Below are 16554 nucleotides of genomic sequence, written 5' to 3'. Positions count from 1 at the left end.
GGTAAAAGGGCCAAAAAGTATCAAAACTTGGTTAAAACCGGCAAAAATGGTGCAAACACAGTAATTAACAGGGGTTAAAAAGTGGCAAAATAGATGAAAAGTTGCAAAAATTGATCCAAAATTAGAGATTAAAGAATTGCAAAAATTGGCAAAAGTGGCAAAAGTGAACTAAAAGTGGCAAAAATATATGAAAATAGCGGGGAAAAGTGGTGAAACAGAATAAAGAGTGGCACACAAGGGCCATTATTGACAGGCAAGTGGCTAATAGGGGTTAAAGAGTGGTAAAATGGGTTAAGAGTAGCAAAAAAAAGTTGCAGAAATGGCCGAATGAAGTAATGGAAAGGTATTAAAAAGTCTAAAAAATGGGTTAATATTGGTGCTAAATCACAATTGGGGAGGTCCATTCTCTTAGATTTGAAAGAAAATACTAAAACTAATACAATAATATGTTACTTAGCCCAAAGTTCGGCCCCCAAAGTATCCGTTAAAACTAAATGTGGTCCCTGTGCAAATTTACTTGATGACCCCTGCCCTACACCTTACCTCACCTCTGAACTCTAACCCCTCAACCTAGCAAACCCTTTCCAACCCTTAAGGCCTTTGCACACCGGGTCCGTTAATTTTGTCCGAATTTTTCGGACGTTAAAAAATAAAATCATGCTCATATGGTTTTAATCAAGATGCACACTGACACCATACTGTCATACTTTTTCGGAACAGGCTCGATTTTAAGCTTTTTGCTGGTTTAACCAAATTTTTTGCCATTCTTTAACCCATTTGAAACAACTTTTCCTTCACACAATAACCAATTTGTGTCATTTTTGCCACGTTTTTCTATTTTTGCCACTTTAAACTCCTTTACATTACTCTTTTGCAGTCTTTTCTTTAATTTGTAACCAATTTTTCCTACTTTTTGCCTCTTCTTTTCTCCTCTTTTACTCATTTTTGCCTCTTTGTGCCACTCCACAATATCTACTAATTATGACAGTAAATTTCTCTAAAAACAGATCAAATGTTAGTCATTCTAAAACTATTTTAATGTCAATTGTCTGTGGGATGGATTTAACAGCTGCAGACATTTAAAGCCAAAGGATAATCTTAAAACCACAACATCTTCTTTTTGTCCTTTTTTGAATTTAATGATCTTTCGGGGGGCAGACAGGAATCTTTGGGGGCCTGATATGGCCCCCGTGCTGCCAGTGGATGATCAGTGACCTAGCCTATCTATCCCTAAACCTAACCTCTAAACCTAAGCTATCCTCTAACTCCATTACTCATCTAATTGATCAGAATTCTCCTGAGAAAAAGCCAGAAAATAAACGAGTAGGTGACTCCTGCCTGGCATTATCTGTGCCACAGACTATTTTCAATTTCAAAGTGATAGCTACACAGATTTATATGGACTTTTGAATACATTTTCATAATGTTTGAATCTGTCACTGAAGACAATTGATGCAGTGTGAAAAAGAGGCACAACACTGCCTTGGCAATAATGGGTTGATGTACTGGAATCATTAAAGATTAATGTTTGCCACAGGTTGCTTATTCAGGAACAATTCTTTTCTCTAGGTGATGACATTGTCAGTTATTACTGCTGCACTCTTTTGTTCTCACCATTCAGTCTCTGCCCGTACGCAGAACGACCTACAAAGCCTAAGCAGGTTCAGTGTCACGACCAGGACTCTTCAACAAGGCTGCTAATGTGCATGCACATTGCTCATTGTGGGGGCTGAACCCTTGACCTCTTCTTAATGGGTGGTCTGTGGAAACCTCGGGCCAACCTGCGACTGTTAAAGATTTGATTATGTCTAATTACTTTTACACCCAATTAGGTCTCCTCTGAGGCTCTGGGAAATTGACTCGCTTGGCTTCATTTCACGTTCTGCTTTGCGGGAGGATGAATCAGTCACAGGATTGCTTCACACGGGGGAGGTACAAAGGGGTCAAGAAGATCCCCCGCCATCCTGCTCCTCCCTGGCCCCTCCTTGTCTGTGACAGTACATTAGCGAATCTGCCTGGACTGAAGACTTCCCTCCCGGTCAAGAGGCTGTCGGAACAGGGCCGGCGTGATTAAGATGGATGTGTGCGGCTTGGTTGAGGCAGAAAGTGCCCATGGCTGCCCTCCCCAGATTCCCCGTCTCTCGTCTGACAGCTGTCTATAACACTGCCGCCTCTACCTGTAAATTATACTAATGCAGACTGACAAGCAGCCTGCCCTGCTCCTATAGGCAAGGCGATTCAGTGGGGCCTGCAGGGATAACAGCACTGCTGAGCCACATACAGGATACACAGGAAGAGGGGGGGTGACTTAGAAAAGGTGATCAACCAGAGTAAGAAAGCACTCAATTCAACTTTCTTTCCTGAGTATAAAGTCTGCTTTTGCTGTCTGATGTTTCCAAGAAATGAACTTTCTTCAAGGCCAAATCGATTGGCGATGGCAGATGTGCATAATCGCAAAATCTCGGCTAGGTACGGCAGACAAGGCTAAATGTTTCAAGGTTTGCTTATGAGCCTAGTTTGGTAGGCATCCACATTGAAGTGCACTTTGGATCTCAGACAAAGTAGAGGAATGCACAACACGGAAAGAAATTAGTCAATGAGAGTCCTTCAGAAACAGAACACATCCAAATGTCTGTTTCAAGTGCCTGGATGGATTTTTGCAGAGCTTGTGTTTCTAGTTTTATTATTACAATTCTACCTTGAGCGCAGTAAGTCAGATAAAGGGTCTCTTTGTAATCATGACATAAAAGGATCTCAAAGAAACCCAATGGCCCTTAGAGCAGTGGTTCTCATCCTTGGGGTCGGGACCCTCTTAGGGGTTGCGAGACACTGAGAGGTGGTTTCCATATGCCCTAAAAAACTAAGGATATGGGAGCGCAGATGGTCGGGTGGTTTAAGGCGCTACCCATGTACACGGGCGGACTGGGTTCGAATCTGGCCTGTGGCCCTTTACAGCATGTCTCTCCCCACTCTCCTCCCTGTTTCCGAGTCTATCCACTGTCCTTCCTCTATCAAATAAAGGCATGAAAAGGCCTAAAAGTAAATCTTAAAAAAAAAAAACTAAGGATAGTTTTTAAAATGACACTGTTGCCACTTAACATTAATTTTGTCACATTTTGACCCATTTTTCTTATTTTTCTCACCAATTTAAACAGATTTTTGTCATGTTTAAACTCTTTACAACACTTTTTTTCTGCCTGTTTTGGCCTTCTAACCAAATCTTGCCACTTAAGCTTAATGTTGCCTCTGTTGACCCATATTATTACTACGTATTACTACTATTAACCCCTTTTTACCACTTTTTATGCCCAACTTTTTCCCATTTTAACCACATTTAACTATCTGATATGCACATTTTTGCCAGTTTGACCAATTTCTGCCAATATCTGCTTATTTTTTTCTTTCTCGATTAGAACTATTTTGCAAGTTTATATAGATTTTTCTCCCCATCGCACCAGATTTCCACCCACTTTTGCCAATTTAAAGCCTTGTAGCCACGTTTTAATTCCTTTTTACAACTAATTAATTATGCCCATTTTGCCACTTTACCCCATTTTGGCTTTTTTAAAATTTTTGGGTATTTTTTTCCATTCTTTTATAATTTATGCCACGCCATTCACCATGTTTTCCACCTATTTTTTTTTTTTTTTTGCCATCATTAACCCATTTTTTAAAAACCCATTTTAATTTTTTTTTTTTAACAAAATAGATTTACAATTTTTAGGCTATATACTACACAAATGACTAAAAAAAAAGCTTTTGTCAATGATAAGAGTGGTAATTTTTTCAGGTTGAATATAAAATATGGATATTACAGCTTAACTTTATAATAGACCATAATTCTGTTGGCCTCCATAGTCCCCCAGTTTGGCTGGGCCCCAGAAAGCTCTCCCCCTTTATGCTCCCTTTATGGGTAGCCTTGGCTCCACATGACTGTTCTTAAATGTGCATGGTGTTCAACCACCTTCAGGTACAGTGGGGGTCCCCGGTCTCTGGCACCTTTATTTTGGGGGTCGTGGGCTAAAAGGTTGAGAACCACTGCCCTAGGCCATGCTTCCTGCCCCTTCCACCCCTTACTGTGCCCTAAAGGTGTGGACTTTGTTAATTCTTCAACAGATTATTTTCCCTTGCCCCTGGTAACATGCAGGTTAAGACCAGTGCTCATGGCTAGGTCAGTGTGAAAGCCATTATCCACAAATGGAGAAAACTTGAAATAGTGGTGAACCTTGCCAGGACTGACCGGCCCACCAAAATTATTGCAAAAGAACCCAGAACAACATCTAAAAACCTGTAGGCCTCACTTGACTTGAGTTAAGGTCGGAGCTCATGATTCAACAATAAGAAAGAGACTGGGCAAAGATTATCCCCAAGACTTTTGGAAAATATTCTGTGAGAGAAAGAATCCAAGGTTAACCTTAAAAACAAACCTATAGTCATTGCAAATGCAGGAACCAACATAAAGGTTCTACTAAAAGAGTAGCAGAGCTTTTTTCTCACTTTAACTACTGGAATTTAGGTACTTTAACTGCAAGTTAATGAAGAAGCGTCCCAGTTTTTTTCTTTGGGGTCAATAAAACTCAAAAATCTTGCACCAACTCACTGGAAGTACTGCAGATAAGAGTCTTTCCAAATAGCAAATATATGCCTGGTGGAGCTTGTTAATCAAGTTTGATTAATGCAACTATGGCAAATTAATGGTAAATGCAGGAATTGTTGTTAAATTTCCTGTTTGGAATCAATACAACTCATTAAACAGGGGTAATTAGTTGATTACAAAAGCAGGATATTGTTTCTACTGCTACAAGTCTGTTTCCCAAAGGACACAGAATGAAAGGAAACAGGAATCTCTCTGATATCCTTCTACAAGCATCCCCAGTAGATATCGATCCATAAAACTCAATCTTTCATGTCGTTGACATGACCTCTACCCTCTCACCTCCGTCTCGAGGAAGCGCCGCAGGGCTCTCTTCTTCTTGATGCTCTTGCGTCGGACATAAACGGCCACGCTGAGCGCCAGGATGACGATGATGAATAGGCCGCCGATAACGCCAGCTGCTATTAGCGGTGTCCTGTAGAGACGAGGGGAAAAGGAGGAAGCATTAACGTCGCTGAAACATTAAGAAACTAAAAAGGCACTTTGGAAGAAAGTGCAAACCTCAGCCAATGCTGACGAATTCTCAGACCTGCTGTTATACCCTCAAAAAAGGAAAAATTTTCTTGGCACATTTTGTACTTTCAGGATCTTTAGCTCGACTGGCTGCTGCTGAGAAAAGTGATGCAGGAAATCTTTGATCAAAATAACCACAAAACTCTAATCAAGTGGCCCATTTCTATCGATCTAAGAGATTCGTTGATGCCAATGGAACCAATGGGAAAAAACAACAGGGAGCTTAAAAGAGGCCTTTTCAGCTTGTGAGAAAAAGCTTGTTTCCTCTCAAGTCAGCTGTATAATGCACACTTGAGCAAAATATTCTTCCATCCTCTGCCATCTAATTCTTCCATCAAACAACCTTTCAAGAGGCCTTGACACGACAGTGGGAAGCTAGTTTATGTAACTTTCTATTCTCAGATCCTCAATCCTTTCCTTTGTCCTGATGTCTTTTTTCGCATCCCAGTTATAACCAAGAACAAGTTCAGACACAGCTGCCTTAAGGTGGAAAAAGGGCTTCCATTTCCACCACTGTGTCTCTAAATAGGCTGAAGCCACAGAGCACACGACTATTTCCAAGAGAGACATGCTTCCATTTTCACAGGTCAGATGAAATAGCCTTTGAGGGTATGTGGTCCCATTATTTGGGCTAGTGGAAAGGCTACAGCTTCTACTACACTGGGCACTGGGTTTTCTTATACCAGCATCTCTGCAGACCCTCTGAAACCTTTCTGCTTTGGGTCTTTCACATACCTTTTAACATTTTCAGATTTGGTGGCTGTGTTTTTCATACTGCTTAATGTTTGAAATTCTCTACAATGCTGCTGTAGAAACTAATTTCTTTGACCAAATCTGTAGATATTTACATTGGATGCACAAACACCAGCCATTCAATACTAGACTGGTTTGCAAGCAGTTGATGTGGACTCCAGCTGTGGCTGGAAATGGGCATAGATTATATAACTGACACAACTTGATGGACACAGATTTAGTGACATCACCAGCTGGATTCTGAGAGACCTTTTGAAGCCAAATGATGGGGGTTACTATGTTGGTAAAGCTTTCTCAACCTTACTTTCAACTAGATCAAAATTGCAATTTCAGCTGAAATTGCGTGGGGATGCTGAGAGCTGAATTGTAGAAGAACGGCTGAAAATAGCCAAAAGCACAAAAGTAACTGAAAATAGCAAAAAATAGCAAAAAATAGCATAAAATAGCATAAAAGTAGCTGAAAATGGCATTCAATAGCTCAAAAAAGATAAAAATAGCTGAAAGTAGCCTTAAAATAGCTAAGAATAGCATAGAAATAGCTGATTTCCACCTAAAAGTAGCTCAAAGTAGCATTCAATGGCTGATAAAGCATAAAAATAGCTGAAAATAGCATGAAAATAGTTATATTTTAAAAATGATAAAAGTTAGAAATGAGAAAAGTCATGGCAGTCGAATGACGAAGACACTGAATTTTTTAAAGTTGAAACAGTGTTGATATAACAGGTATGAAGGGGGAGATAGCCGGCACGAAATAAGAATAATAAACAAAATGGCCGATGCGATTATCAATAGTGTGGATGCTCAGCATCCCCACTAATTATCCATCTCTAACAATAGATAACAAGGTGACACAGAGGGTGACTTTAGCCTCCCAGTAAAAAGTGCCTAATTATGCAGATGAAGGCATAACTAGCCTTCATTTAATCCAAGAAGGTAAGTTCGACAAGCTTTTGGCCCTGTAGAGTGTTCACCTAATTCAAAATGATCTGTCCAGACCAAATCTGTTTTTGAACCAGGCTGAAAACATGTTTATTTCTGCTGTGTAAAATGATGGTTTAATATGGTCCCCAGTGGCATTTCCTTGACTTTGGGGTCAGCCTCTAGTGGACACTAAAGGAACTGCAGATTTTTCCAGATTCCTGCTTGAACCAAACTTGCAATGTCACCTTGGTTGCGACCCTTCATTAGCCAATTAAAGCATCCAATTCTTATGACTTCCTGTTGAACATGACATATTTGGATTTAGCATTCCACACTTGTAACTTGCACATTTATAAACGACTGCTTATGTTGCTAGATATTGAGGTGGAAGCTGTTTTAAGGAAGTGTCTTTATTGGTTGCCGTCTTTGTAATTTACAAAAGCTGCGCCAACATTGTAGTTCGGTGGAAATAAAAATAAACGTTGACAAATAAACTGCCTGTCATTATAAGTAGAGACTTATGCCGTAAGCCAAACCTAATACAGCAGATAAACTGTTTCATATATCCATACCGTGAGATATATTTCCCATCCATCTTTGCAACTTCCCATACAAGGTGATTGGGAAGGGAAGAACCTTCAAAAAAAAAAAAAAAAACAAACGAAAACTGTTGCGTCTGTCGTGTTCATTACTAGCCAATCAAAGCAACCAAATATCTGACATAGTAGGCATGGGCTGTTGCAGAGAAGTAAACTACACAACCTGAGTTTGGCAAGTGAAGGTGGTTTTCTACCAAGATTAGCTTTCAGTGTGGTTCTTTGCTCTCAGGAAATGTTGTCCAGTTATGACAAAACTGCCTCTATAGCTGTAACCATGCTAATGTCTTTACATGCAACCATTGTTTACAGGTTTACAGTAAACCACACCTCTAGCTACCACCTTTTTTCCTTAAATGATGCTGATTGGTCATGCCATTTTATTTGAAGTTTTGCAAGATAGATCCACTTGATGACAGATATGGAATATGGCCAATACTTCAGTTTTGCTGACCATTAGCTGGATAAATAATTAAAGTTAAATTATGTGGTAGTTGTCATGTGAATTACTAGTCCGTTAAACACATTTTTTTAACCAATTCAGGCCAGTATTCCTAGTCTTGCTGTGTATTAATTGTAACAGAGCCACTAAGTGACTGAAGCTCTGGCTTATTAAAATATTCCTGGATGTAAACAAGCACAGTGAGAGGGTAGCATCAATAACATCTCCAAGGGGCTACATGGTTTGGTGTATTTGACTCTAGAAAATGGAGATGAAGTTGTATGTAAGCTGTTTGGGGTTTTTGATAAATGATGACTGTTTTACAAGATGTTTTTTAGATTAGTAAAGGCCCTAAAGCAGTGGTTTTCAAACTTTTTTTGCCCAAGGCATACCTGAGGTTAAGCCAAAATCTCAAGGCACGCCATATTCAAACTGATACAAAATAGACTTTTTAAGTAATGTTACAGTCAAGGTGGCCTATAAAAGGAGATAAAGGGGAGAGCTTTCTGGGGCCAAGCCAACTGAGGGATCATGGAGATAGCAAAAGTGGGCAAAAGGTGGTAAAAATGGGTCAAAGTGATGAAAAAACATGGCAAATGGGCAGAAAGTGGCCAAACAATGGGTTGAAATTGACAAAAATGTGTTGAAAGTCTCAAAATAGTGGCAAAAATGGGTTGCAAGTGGTCTAAACGGGTTAAATGTTGTAAAACAGTGGTAAAAATTGGTTAAAAGTGATTTAAAAAAAACAAAAGATGGCAACATTGGGGAAAAAAGTGGCCAAACAATGGGTTGAAATTGGCAAAAACTTGTTAAAAGTGTCAAAAAGGTGGCAAAAATGGGTTACAAGTGGTCTAAAAGGGTTAAATGTTGTAAAAAGGTGGTAAAAAGGGGTTAAAAGGGATGAAAAAACATGGCAACATTGGAAAAACGTGATCAAACAATGGGTTGAAATTGGCAAAACTTGTTGAAAGTGTCAGAAAAGGTGGCAAATAGATCACAAGTGGCAGAAAAGGGTTAAAGTTGCTAAAAGGTGGTAAAAAGGGGTTAAAGGTGATGGGAAAAAATGGCCAAACAATAGCAAAATTGGGTGAAAAGTGGCAAAAAGGTAGCAAAAATGGGTTAAATATTGCAAGAAGTTCCAAAAAAGTGGCAAAAATTGGTCAAAAGTTGTAATAAGAAGTGGCAAAAATGCTAAAAAATGCAAAAAAAAAAAAGAAAGAAAAGCAGCAAAATGGTTTAAGTTGTCAAAAGAAGTGGCAAAAATGGGTTTATCTGGTTTACTTGGTTAGAAATAGCCTGAATTAATAATTTCAAGACCAATTTCAACCCAATAATAGCTTGCCATACATTTCAGCTCCTTATGAGTTAACTGTTAGCCAGGATGCTAGCACCAATGCTACTGATCCAACACACACTGATATCATCAATAAAGCCCAACTTAGGAGGTCTCATTCTCTGGGGATTTTCAGGGGTCCAGCCAGATCTGTGGGCAGGCCTGGTTACCATTTGAGAACCACTGCCCAAAAGGCAATTAAAACTGGCATTAAACCAGATTGGACACAGGAACATTCCTATCTCCATTTGCTTTATTTGGGCCAGAATCCATACAAAAATCCCAGATTGGTGATATCTAGTTTAAAAAGTGACTTACCAGCAAAATGGACTAACAGTATAAGGTATACAAGATATATAATAGAGCCAGGAAGTCCCTCAATTGAAACAATACTCAAATGGCTTTTAATTTGGCATAAAGTGTGTGAGGTTTCTAGTATTTATTACTTGTTACCACTCCAAATCAATTCAAAATTAAGAGTGCCTATCCTTGTTAAATTGCTTCCAAATGTTCTAGGGGAAAACCTGCTTGAGGCAAGCCCAAAGGTTGGAAGTTAAAAGCTCTTTCCCTCCACTAATAACAACACTAATGCATTTGCCATTTACATACCTCTTGCACTTGTGTCTCCGGTTATGCTACCACTCAATTCTGTCCTTCTAACACTCTTCCTTTCTCCTTCCCATTTGTATTCCATTTCCACCTTCCGCCACAGCTTGAATCTTCTTTGCCCTCTTCTATTTTTTTCTCCACACAAAACAAAAAAAAAAACACACAGCCGCTTCTACCTGATACCTGAAGTTCAAAACTCTATTAGCTGTGGAGGCCATTAGCAGCTAATGGAAGACTCATGTATCGGAGAGCTGTGGTGGTGCGGAGGTGCCGCGGCGTCTGCCGGATCGATTGTGGCCAACCCAAAGAAAGGGGGTGCTTGAAATTTACAAAGAGGCTGTGGGGTTCGACATAATGAGATATACAGCCATGTGGTGAATAGTAATGCGGCAGTTTGGAATGATTAGGTCGAGGCGGGGAAGAGGGACAAGGAGAAACAAAAACAACAGGAAGAACCATATAGGAAAGGGATTTAATGACATTAGGGGAAAAGGTAAAGAATACATTAAGCCAAAGAGACACGAAGGGGGAAAATAATGGTGGTAGGACAAATAATAGAGACATTGCTAGGTGAGAGAAAAGAGAAATGGCCTCTCTAATTAGGAAGAAAGAACAAGTGACGCAGGGTCACCGGATGAAACAGGGGAATAATGTCATTAGTAAAGCAAAGAACAACTCTGACACCAGAGACTCAGCAGAAACCTTCCAGGGGGAGTAAAAATTTCTCTTTTCTCTTTAAAAAAGAGCCCAAGACCCACTTTTTTATGGGTTTGCTTGAATTCTAATGAGTTTGTCACTCTTTTGAATGTGCTCTAGTTGTAGAGATCACTCGTTTTTATGGGTTTTCTTAATGGGGTTCTTGTTGTGTCCTCAGGCTATTGGCACAATCTGCTACACTTTTTGTTTGTTCTTCTTGGAGTTTGTTCCTTTTTGTCGCTGTAATTGTACATTTATATGTAGAACTTACTTATTTATCTTTATTTTTATGTCACAGATGTGTCACGAGAGTTTGAAGCTCTGAAGTGCAATCCCTCCAGTATAAAAGCTGAATTTTGAAGTCATGTGATGACTGAAGACTCCTTTTTGTTTGTTCTTCTTGGTTTTTGTCCCATTTTGTAACTGTAAATCTACTTTTAGATGCAGAACTTACTCATTTATCTTTATTTTTACGCCAAAGATGTATCACGAGAGTTTGAAGCTCTGAAGTGCAATCCCTCCCTAAGATTTCTCATTAGTCCAGTCTTCTAAAGTGGGGCTTGTCAACCTTTTTAGCCTGCAACCCCCACAAAAAAGGTGTCAGAGACTGGGAACCCCCACTGTACCTGAAGGTGGTTGAACACAGTCATGTACAATCAAGAACAGTCATGTGGAGACAAGACCGTCAATAAGGGGAATAAACGAAGAGGTTTCTGGGACAGATCCAAACAGGGGGCCCATGGAGTTCTGCAAAATCATGGTTCATTGTAAATTTAAGCTGTTAAAACCATATTTTACATTGGACATATTCATTTGTGTAGTAAATAACCTTAAGATGAAAATAACTTTTGTTAAAATGTTTATAATGGGTGAAAAATAGCTTAAAAAACTTAATAATGGCAGAAATGGTGAAAAAGATGTAGAAAGTGAATATTTAAAGAACATAAATAAGTTAAAAGTGGCAAAAAATAACCAAAAATGGATTAAATTGGCAAAAACAGGCACAAAAAGTGGTAAAACGGGATTGAAAAGTGTCTGAAATGGCTTTAAAGTGCAAAAAAACTGGCAGAAATTCGGTGGATTGGGATGAAATATTGATATGAACTAGCAAAAATGGGATAACTTTAGTTAAAAATAAATAGGGTGAAAAAAATGGTTAATAATGGCAATAATAAGGCAACAACAGGCAGAAAGTGGCAAGATTTGGTTTACAAATGTCAAAAACAGGCAGAAAAAAGTGGTGGAATGGGTTTAAAATGGACACAAATGGGTTTTAAGTGGCAAAAATGTGTTAGAACTGCAAAATTGGTGTTAAAAATGATGAAAAGGGTTAACATTTGGTAAAATTGGTGTAAAGTGGCAACAGTGTAATTTAAAACATATTTGCTTTTTTTAGGCATCTGGTGACCCCCTCAGAAATCAAATTCATTGTATAGTTCACTGTAAAGTTAAGCTGTGATATCCATATTTTATATTTAACCTGAAAAAATAACCACTCTTATCAAAGAAGCAGATATCTTTTTTTGATCATTTGTGTAGTAAATAGTCCGCTTAATAATGTAAATCCCTTTTGTTGAAAAGATAATTAAGATGGATTAAAAAAAAGCTCAAATGGGTTAATAATGACAAAAAACTATGGAAAAGGTGGTGAAATTGGATTTTTAAAGTAGCAGAAATGTGTCAGAAGTGGCAAAAATTAGACAAAAATGGCAAAAAAAAAAAAAAAAAAAACATCACCCAAAAATGGCAAAAATTGGTTGAGTGGCAACAATGTGCATATACTAGTATAGTAGTAAAAGGAAGTTAAAAAGTGGCTGAAGTGGCTTTAAATTGGCAAAAATGGGTGGGAATCTGGTTAAATGGGATAAAAAAATGATATAAACTGGCAAAATAGTGCTTACTAAGAAAAAATGGCAGATATTGGCAGAAACTGGCTAAAATAGCAAAAAATGGGATAACAGTCAAATGGGGGTAAAATGGGAAAAAATTGGGTGTAAGAAGTGGTATAACGGGGTTAATAGTGGCAATAATGGGTCAACAGAGGCAACTAGGCTTAAGTGGCAAAAACAGGCAGAAAAAGTGATGGAAATGGTTTAAAATGGGCAAAAATAGGTGTCAAATGGCAAAAAACAGTTGAAATTGATGGGAAAATTGATGAAAATGGGTCAAAATTTATGTAAAGTGGCAACAGTTTAATTTTTAAAATATTCTTGTTTTTTAAAGGAATCTGGGGACCCCCTCTCAGTGTCTCGCAACCCCCAAGGGGGTCCGGACCCCAAGGTTCAGAACCATTGTTCTAAAGTTACAAGAAAACAGAGTCACTTCCTGGCAGTGATATGACTACGAAGTGTGTATAATTGATGGTGAAAGTACAGTGGTGGGCCAAGGAGATGGGTTGGCTTGGTTTTTCCTTCAAAGTGGGATTGACATGACCTCTGGGCTCCAAAATAAAACCCATTCTTGTTTGAGCTAGAGCGAACATATTTGCCAAGTTTGAAGTAAATCCCTCGAAGCATTCTTTGCATATTGCATTTACAAACCTCTGTATGGACAGCTTACTCATTAAAGTGCTGTAGTACTCTAAAATTCAAGACCATCTCCTGGCTTATTAAACTCAAAGTGGATCATGTCTAAATTCACCCACTGGCCAAAGTTAATCAATTAAGACACAAACAATAGATCCCATATTGGTTTTTGTACGATGCTGTAAGAAAGCTTATTTCTGCTATAAAAGCTGACTTTTTGATATGGGACCTTATGGGGCATGACTCACTTTTGGAGCCAGTCTCCAGTGGGCATTTGAGGAATTGCTTCATTTTTGTCATCAGAGGTTATCATTTGGTTTTGGCTCCCTAGAAATGATTCAACTTCACCTTTTCTATCTCTTAATAACCACAATCATACTCAACTCAATATGGATAATTATCACTGTATCACTGATTGATTCACAAAGGTTCCACTGGCGCAAATTACATCTAATCATTTGTATAAAGTTTAGATGAGGCCGAAAGATTTCCAATCACAGCTCAATTAGTAAACACAAACTCCCTGCACCCTTGTTAATGAGCATCATCAGAAACTTTAATGTCTAGTGGTGTGATCTGATGGTGGTCTCCCAAACTCCACACCGCAAACACAGTTGTTTGAGATTTCTTACCTGTCCATCATGCCGACACAATCTTGGAGCCTCGGCCCGATGCACCTGCAGGGGCAGACAAAGCAGAGAGACCATCCATTAAAGCGGGGACAGGTTATGAGTAAACCTCATGTTGTCTTTCTTCCACGTCAATCAGCTGTCACCGGGCCGGGGCCTGTGGAAAATTGAATCCAGAGCATGGCTGACCACATGTCACTATGACATGAGAGTATTGTTCTTGTTGGTTTCAGGTGATGTCTAAATGGATTTTTTTGGCGTGGGAAGACATTCCCACATCATGTGGATCCTTTGGGACTTTTTTGAAACATATAGTGTGAAACCTTTTGGGGTCCAGGGGTGTCCAAATGAGGGACTGAGGGCAAACTATGGCCTGTTATCCCTTTTAATTGGCTTTCAGCAAGTTCTAAAATGAAACATGATCTGTTTTATGAAATAAAAGTTGTAAATGAGTATACTGTACCTCTTTTTTTAACATTTTGCAGTGCTGCCATGGCAAAACTGTAGACAAACATTTTGACAAGAAGAATTTACCTACAGGTTTTGTTCTCATCGTTCTTATCCTGACCAGTGGTGGATCCAGTGGTAAATGGGTCTGACCAGGAACCCTCTACATCTGATTGGCCACCCCAAAATCCTTATTAAAGCTTGGCTATTTGCCATGTCAGCCATTCATGAAAAGTTACGATGTAGGCTGTTTTTCAATGCATTTTAAATCACAAAGCATGTCTAAACCAACACAGGGTGTTACAGGGTTTTATTAACTTCAACTTACTCCTACCTACAGTATTTATAATTTTTGTAATTTATTTGTACATTTTGGGTGGATCTGATTGAAAATTGTGCAGTATTTTTTACCGAATAAAAAAAGATGGTAGGAATTTTCCCAGAAATTTTTGGTAATGTCTTGGACTTTTTAGGGGACTTTGGATATTTTTTGTGTTTTCGAAATTCATACAGTTAATTCCAGCGTGGTACTGTGATAGGATGCCACCTGTGCAAAAAGCCCAGTCGGGAAATTTCCTCGCTCCTAAATATTCCACAGTCAACTGTCAGTGGTATTATAACAAAGTGGAAGTGATTGAGAATGACAGCAACTCAGCTGCGAAGTGGTAGGCCACGTAAAATGACGGAGAGCGGTGTCAGTGGGTGCTGAGGCGCATACTGCGCAGAGGTTGCCAACTTTCTGCAGAGTCAATCGCTACAGACCTCCAAACTTCATGTGGCCTTCAGATTAGCTCAAGAACAGTGCATAGAGAGATTGATGGAATGGGTTTCCATGGCCGAGCAGCGTCGGATGCAGTGGTGTAAACCACGCCGCCACTGGACTCTAGAGCAGTGGAGACGCGTTCTCTGGAGTGATGAATCACGCTTCTCCATCTGGCAATCTGATGGACGAATCTGGGTTTGGCGGTTTCCAGGAGAACGGTACTTGTCTGACTGCATTGTGCCAAGTGTAAAGTTTGGTGGAGGGGATTACCAAGAGATTATGGACAATTCTATGCTCCCAACTTTGTGGGAACAGTTTAGGGATGGCCCCTTCCTGTTCCAACATGACTGTGCACCAGTGGACAAAGCAAGGTCCATAAAGACATGGATGCCTTTACCTAACCTCCTATGGTGCCATTGTGACTAGCTGAGGGCTTATGTCCTGATGGGAAATAATGAAAGCAAAAATGTTTTGGTAGAAGTCCTTATTAAAATAAACCAGAAAAAAAACTCTGTTTTAATTAGGCAGTGATTCAAGGACCCTCTCCCTCTGATCTCACATCTTAAGAAAATCCCATTTAGCTTTTTGCAAATATAGGAAACCCTTACATCTTTATATCCAAACAATCAAAGCCATCAGATAGTGGCACTGATAACACAAAAATCCCTTAAACGTGGAGTTTTTTAGCATTAGGTGAACACAGAGTGATTAGCGCTCACTCTTAGCTGCTCATTAATGCAGGCTCCTTGAGATGAGGCCTTTGAAACGCAGGATAGACACAGGAGAGCGCTTTTTGAATGCTTCTGGGTGTTTGGGAGCTGTATGAGCACACAAGACAGGACAAATTACTTAGCAAATTAGGAGAGCGGGCTAACCTTGCAATTGACAACTCTACCTTCTCCACAGATGCAGTGTTGTCAATTAAATGGTGCGCCAAATAGCTAATTAGGGAGCAATCGGTGGCTGTGGCCAATGTCGTGTGTGTTTGTATGTCTGAGTGTGTAGATTTCTAACATATTCTCCTCTTGTAATCCCTTAAAAACCAAATAATAAGCTGAACAAATAAGGTAGTAGATACTACATGGCATATCTGTATCTTATTTTGACGGGGCTTCGTTAGGAATACTTCTATTTTCAAATTAATTTACCAACAGTCATGTAAAACCAAGGTTTCCTGACACTTTGTGGTGCCATTTGGTATAATTTCAGGCAAGAAACTACATTTCCCATAATGCCTCAAGGGCTGGTGTTAATTTATCTTCACTAAAGTTGGCAGATGTAAAAAATGTACTGAGTCCGCTTTAAGCAATTCCCTTTCTAAAAAAAAAAAAAAAAAAAAAAATCTCTAAATATCACTGGAAAACTTTAATATGGAAGAAAACTTGATAATTCAAGGGCAAACTCTGCATTAACAACCTCTCCAACACAATTTCTAAGCAGATTGTTGGATTTTTATTTATGAATGACAGGATTTAATGATGAAACCCCCTGAAAGTTTAATTTGGAGTCTTTTTAAGATACACTTGTATGAGTCATTCTTGTGTATTAAAAGTTGATTCTGTGAGGATTCTTGAAGGAAAAGCACAACACAGCCTGCTGCAACAAAAGGGAATATGCTATCTAGCTTAGAACACCTGCATCCACCTGGATCTTTAACCTAGAGCCGGGCAACA

At 39.2% G+C, this 16554-nt stretch overlaps 1 protein-coding gene across 5 annotated transcripts in view; it reads right to left on the bottom strand.

Annotated features, from left to right (window-relative positions):
- LOC121506114 (receptor tyrosine-protein kinase erbB-4-like) overlaps positions 1-16554 on the bottom strand; it is a 497295-nt gene that overhangs the window by 91589 nt on the left and 389152 nt on the right. For all 5 annotated transcript variants that reach the window (XR_005991613.1, XM_041781682.1, XM_041781685.1 and 2 more), the window contains exons 16-17: positions 13675-13719; positions 4937-5069 (exon numbers count right to left, since the gene is read on the bottom strand). Coding sequence is in view for 4 of the 5 variants with exons in the window: in XM_041781682.1 (XP_041637616.1) it covers positions 4937-5069; positions 13675-13719 (178 nt within the window). In the remaining variant the exon portion in view is untranslated. The remainder of the gene's footprint in view (positions 1-4936; positions 5070-13674; positions 13720-16554) is intronic.

This window comes from Cheilinus undulatus, linkage group 24, assembly GCF_018320785.1.
Source record: "Cheilinus undulatus linkage group 24, ASM1832078v1, whole genome shotgun sequence".
Lineage (NCBI taxonomy): Eukaryota > Metazoa > Chordata > Actinopteri > Labriformes > Labridae > Cheilinus > Cheilinus undulatus.
Note: the sequence above shows the minus strand (reverse complement) of the source record. Positions and strands in the feature narration are given on the sequence as shown.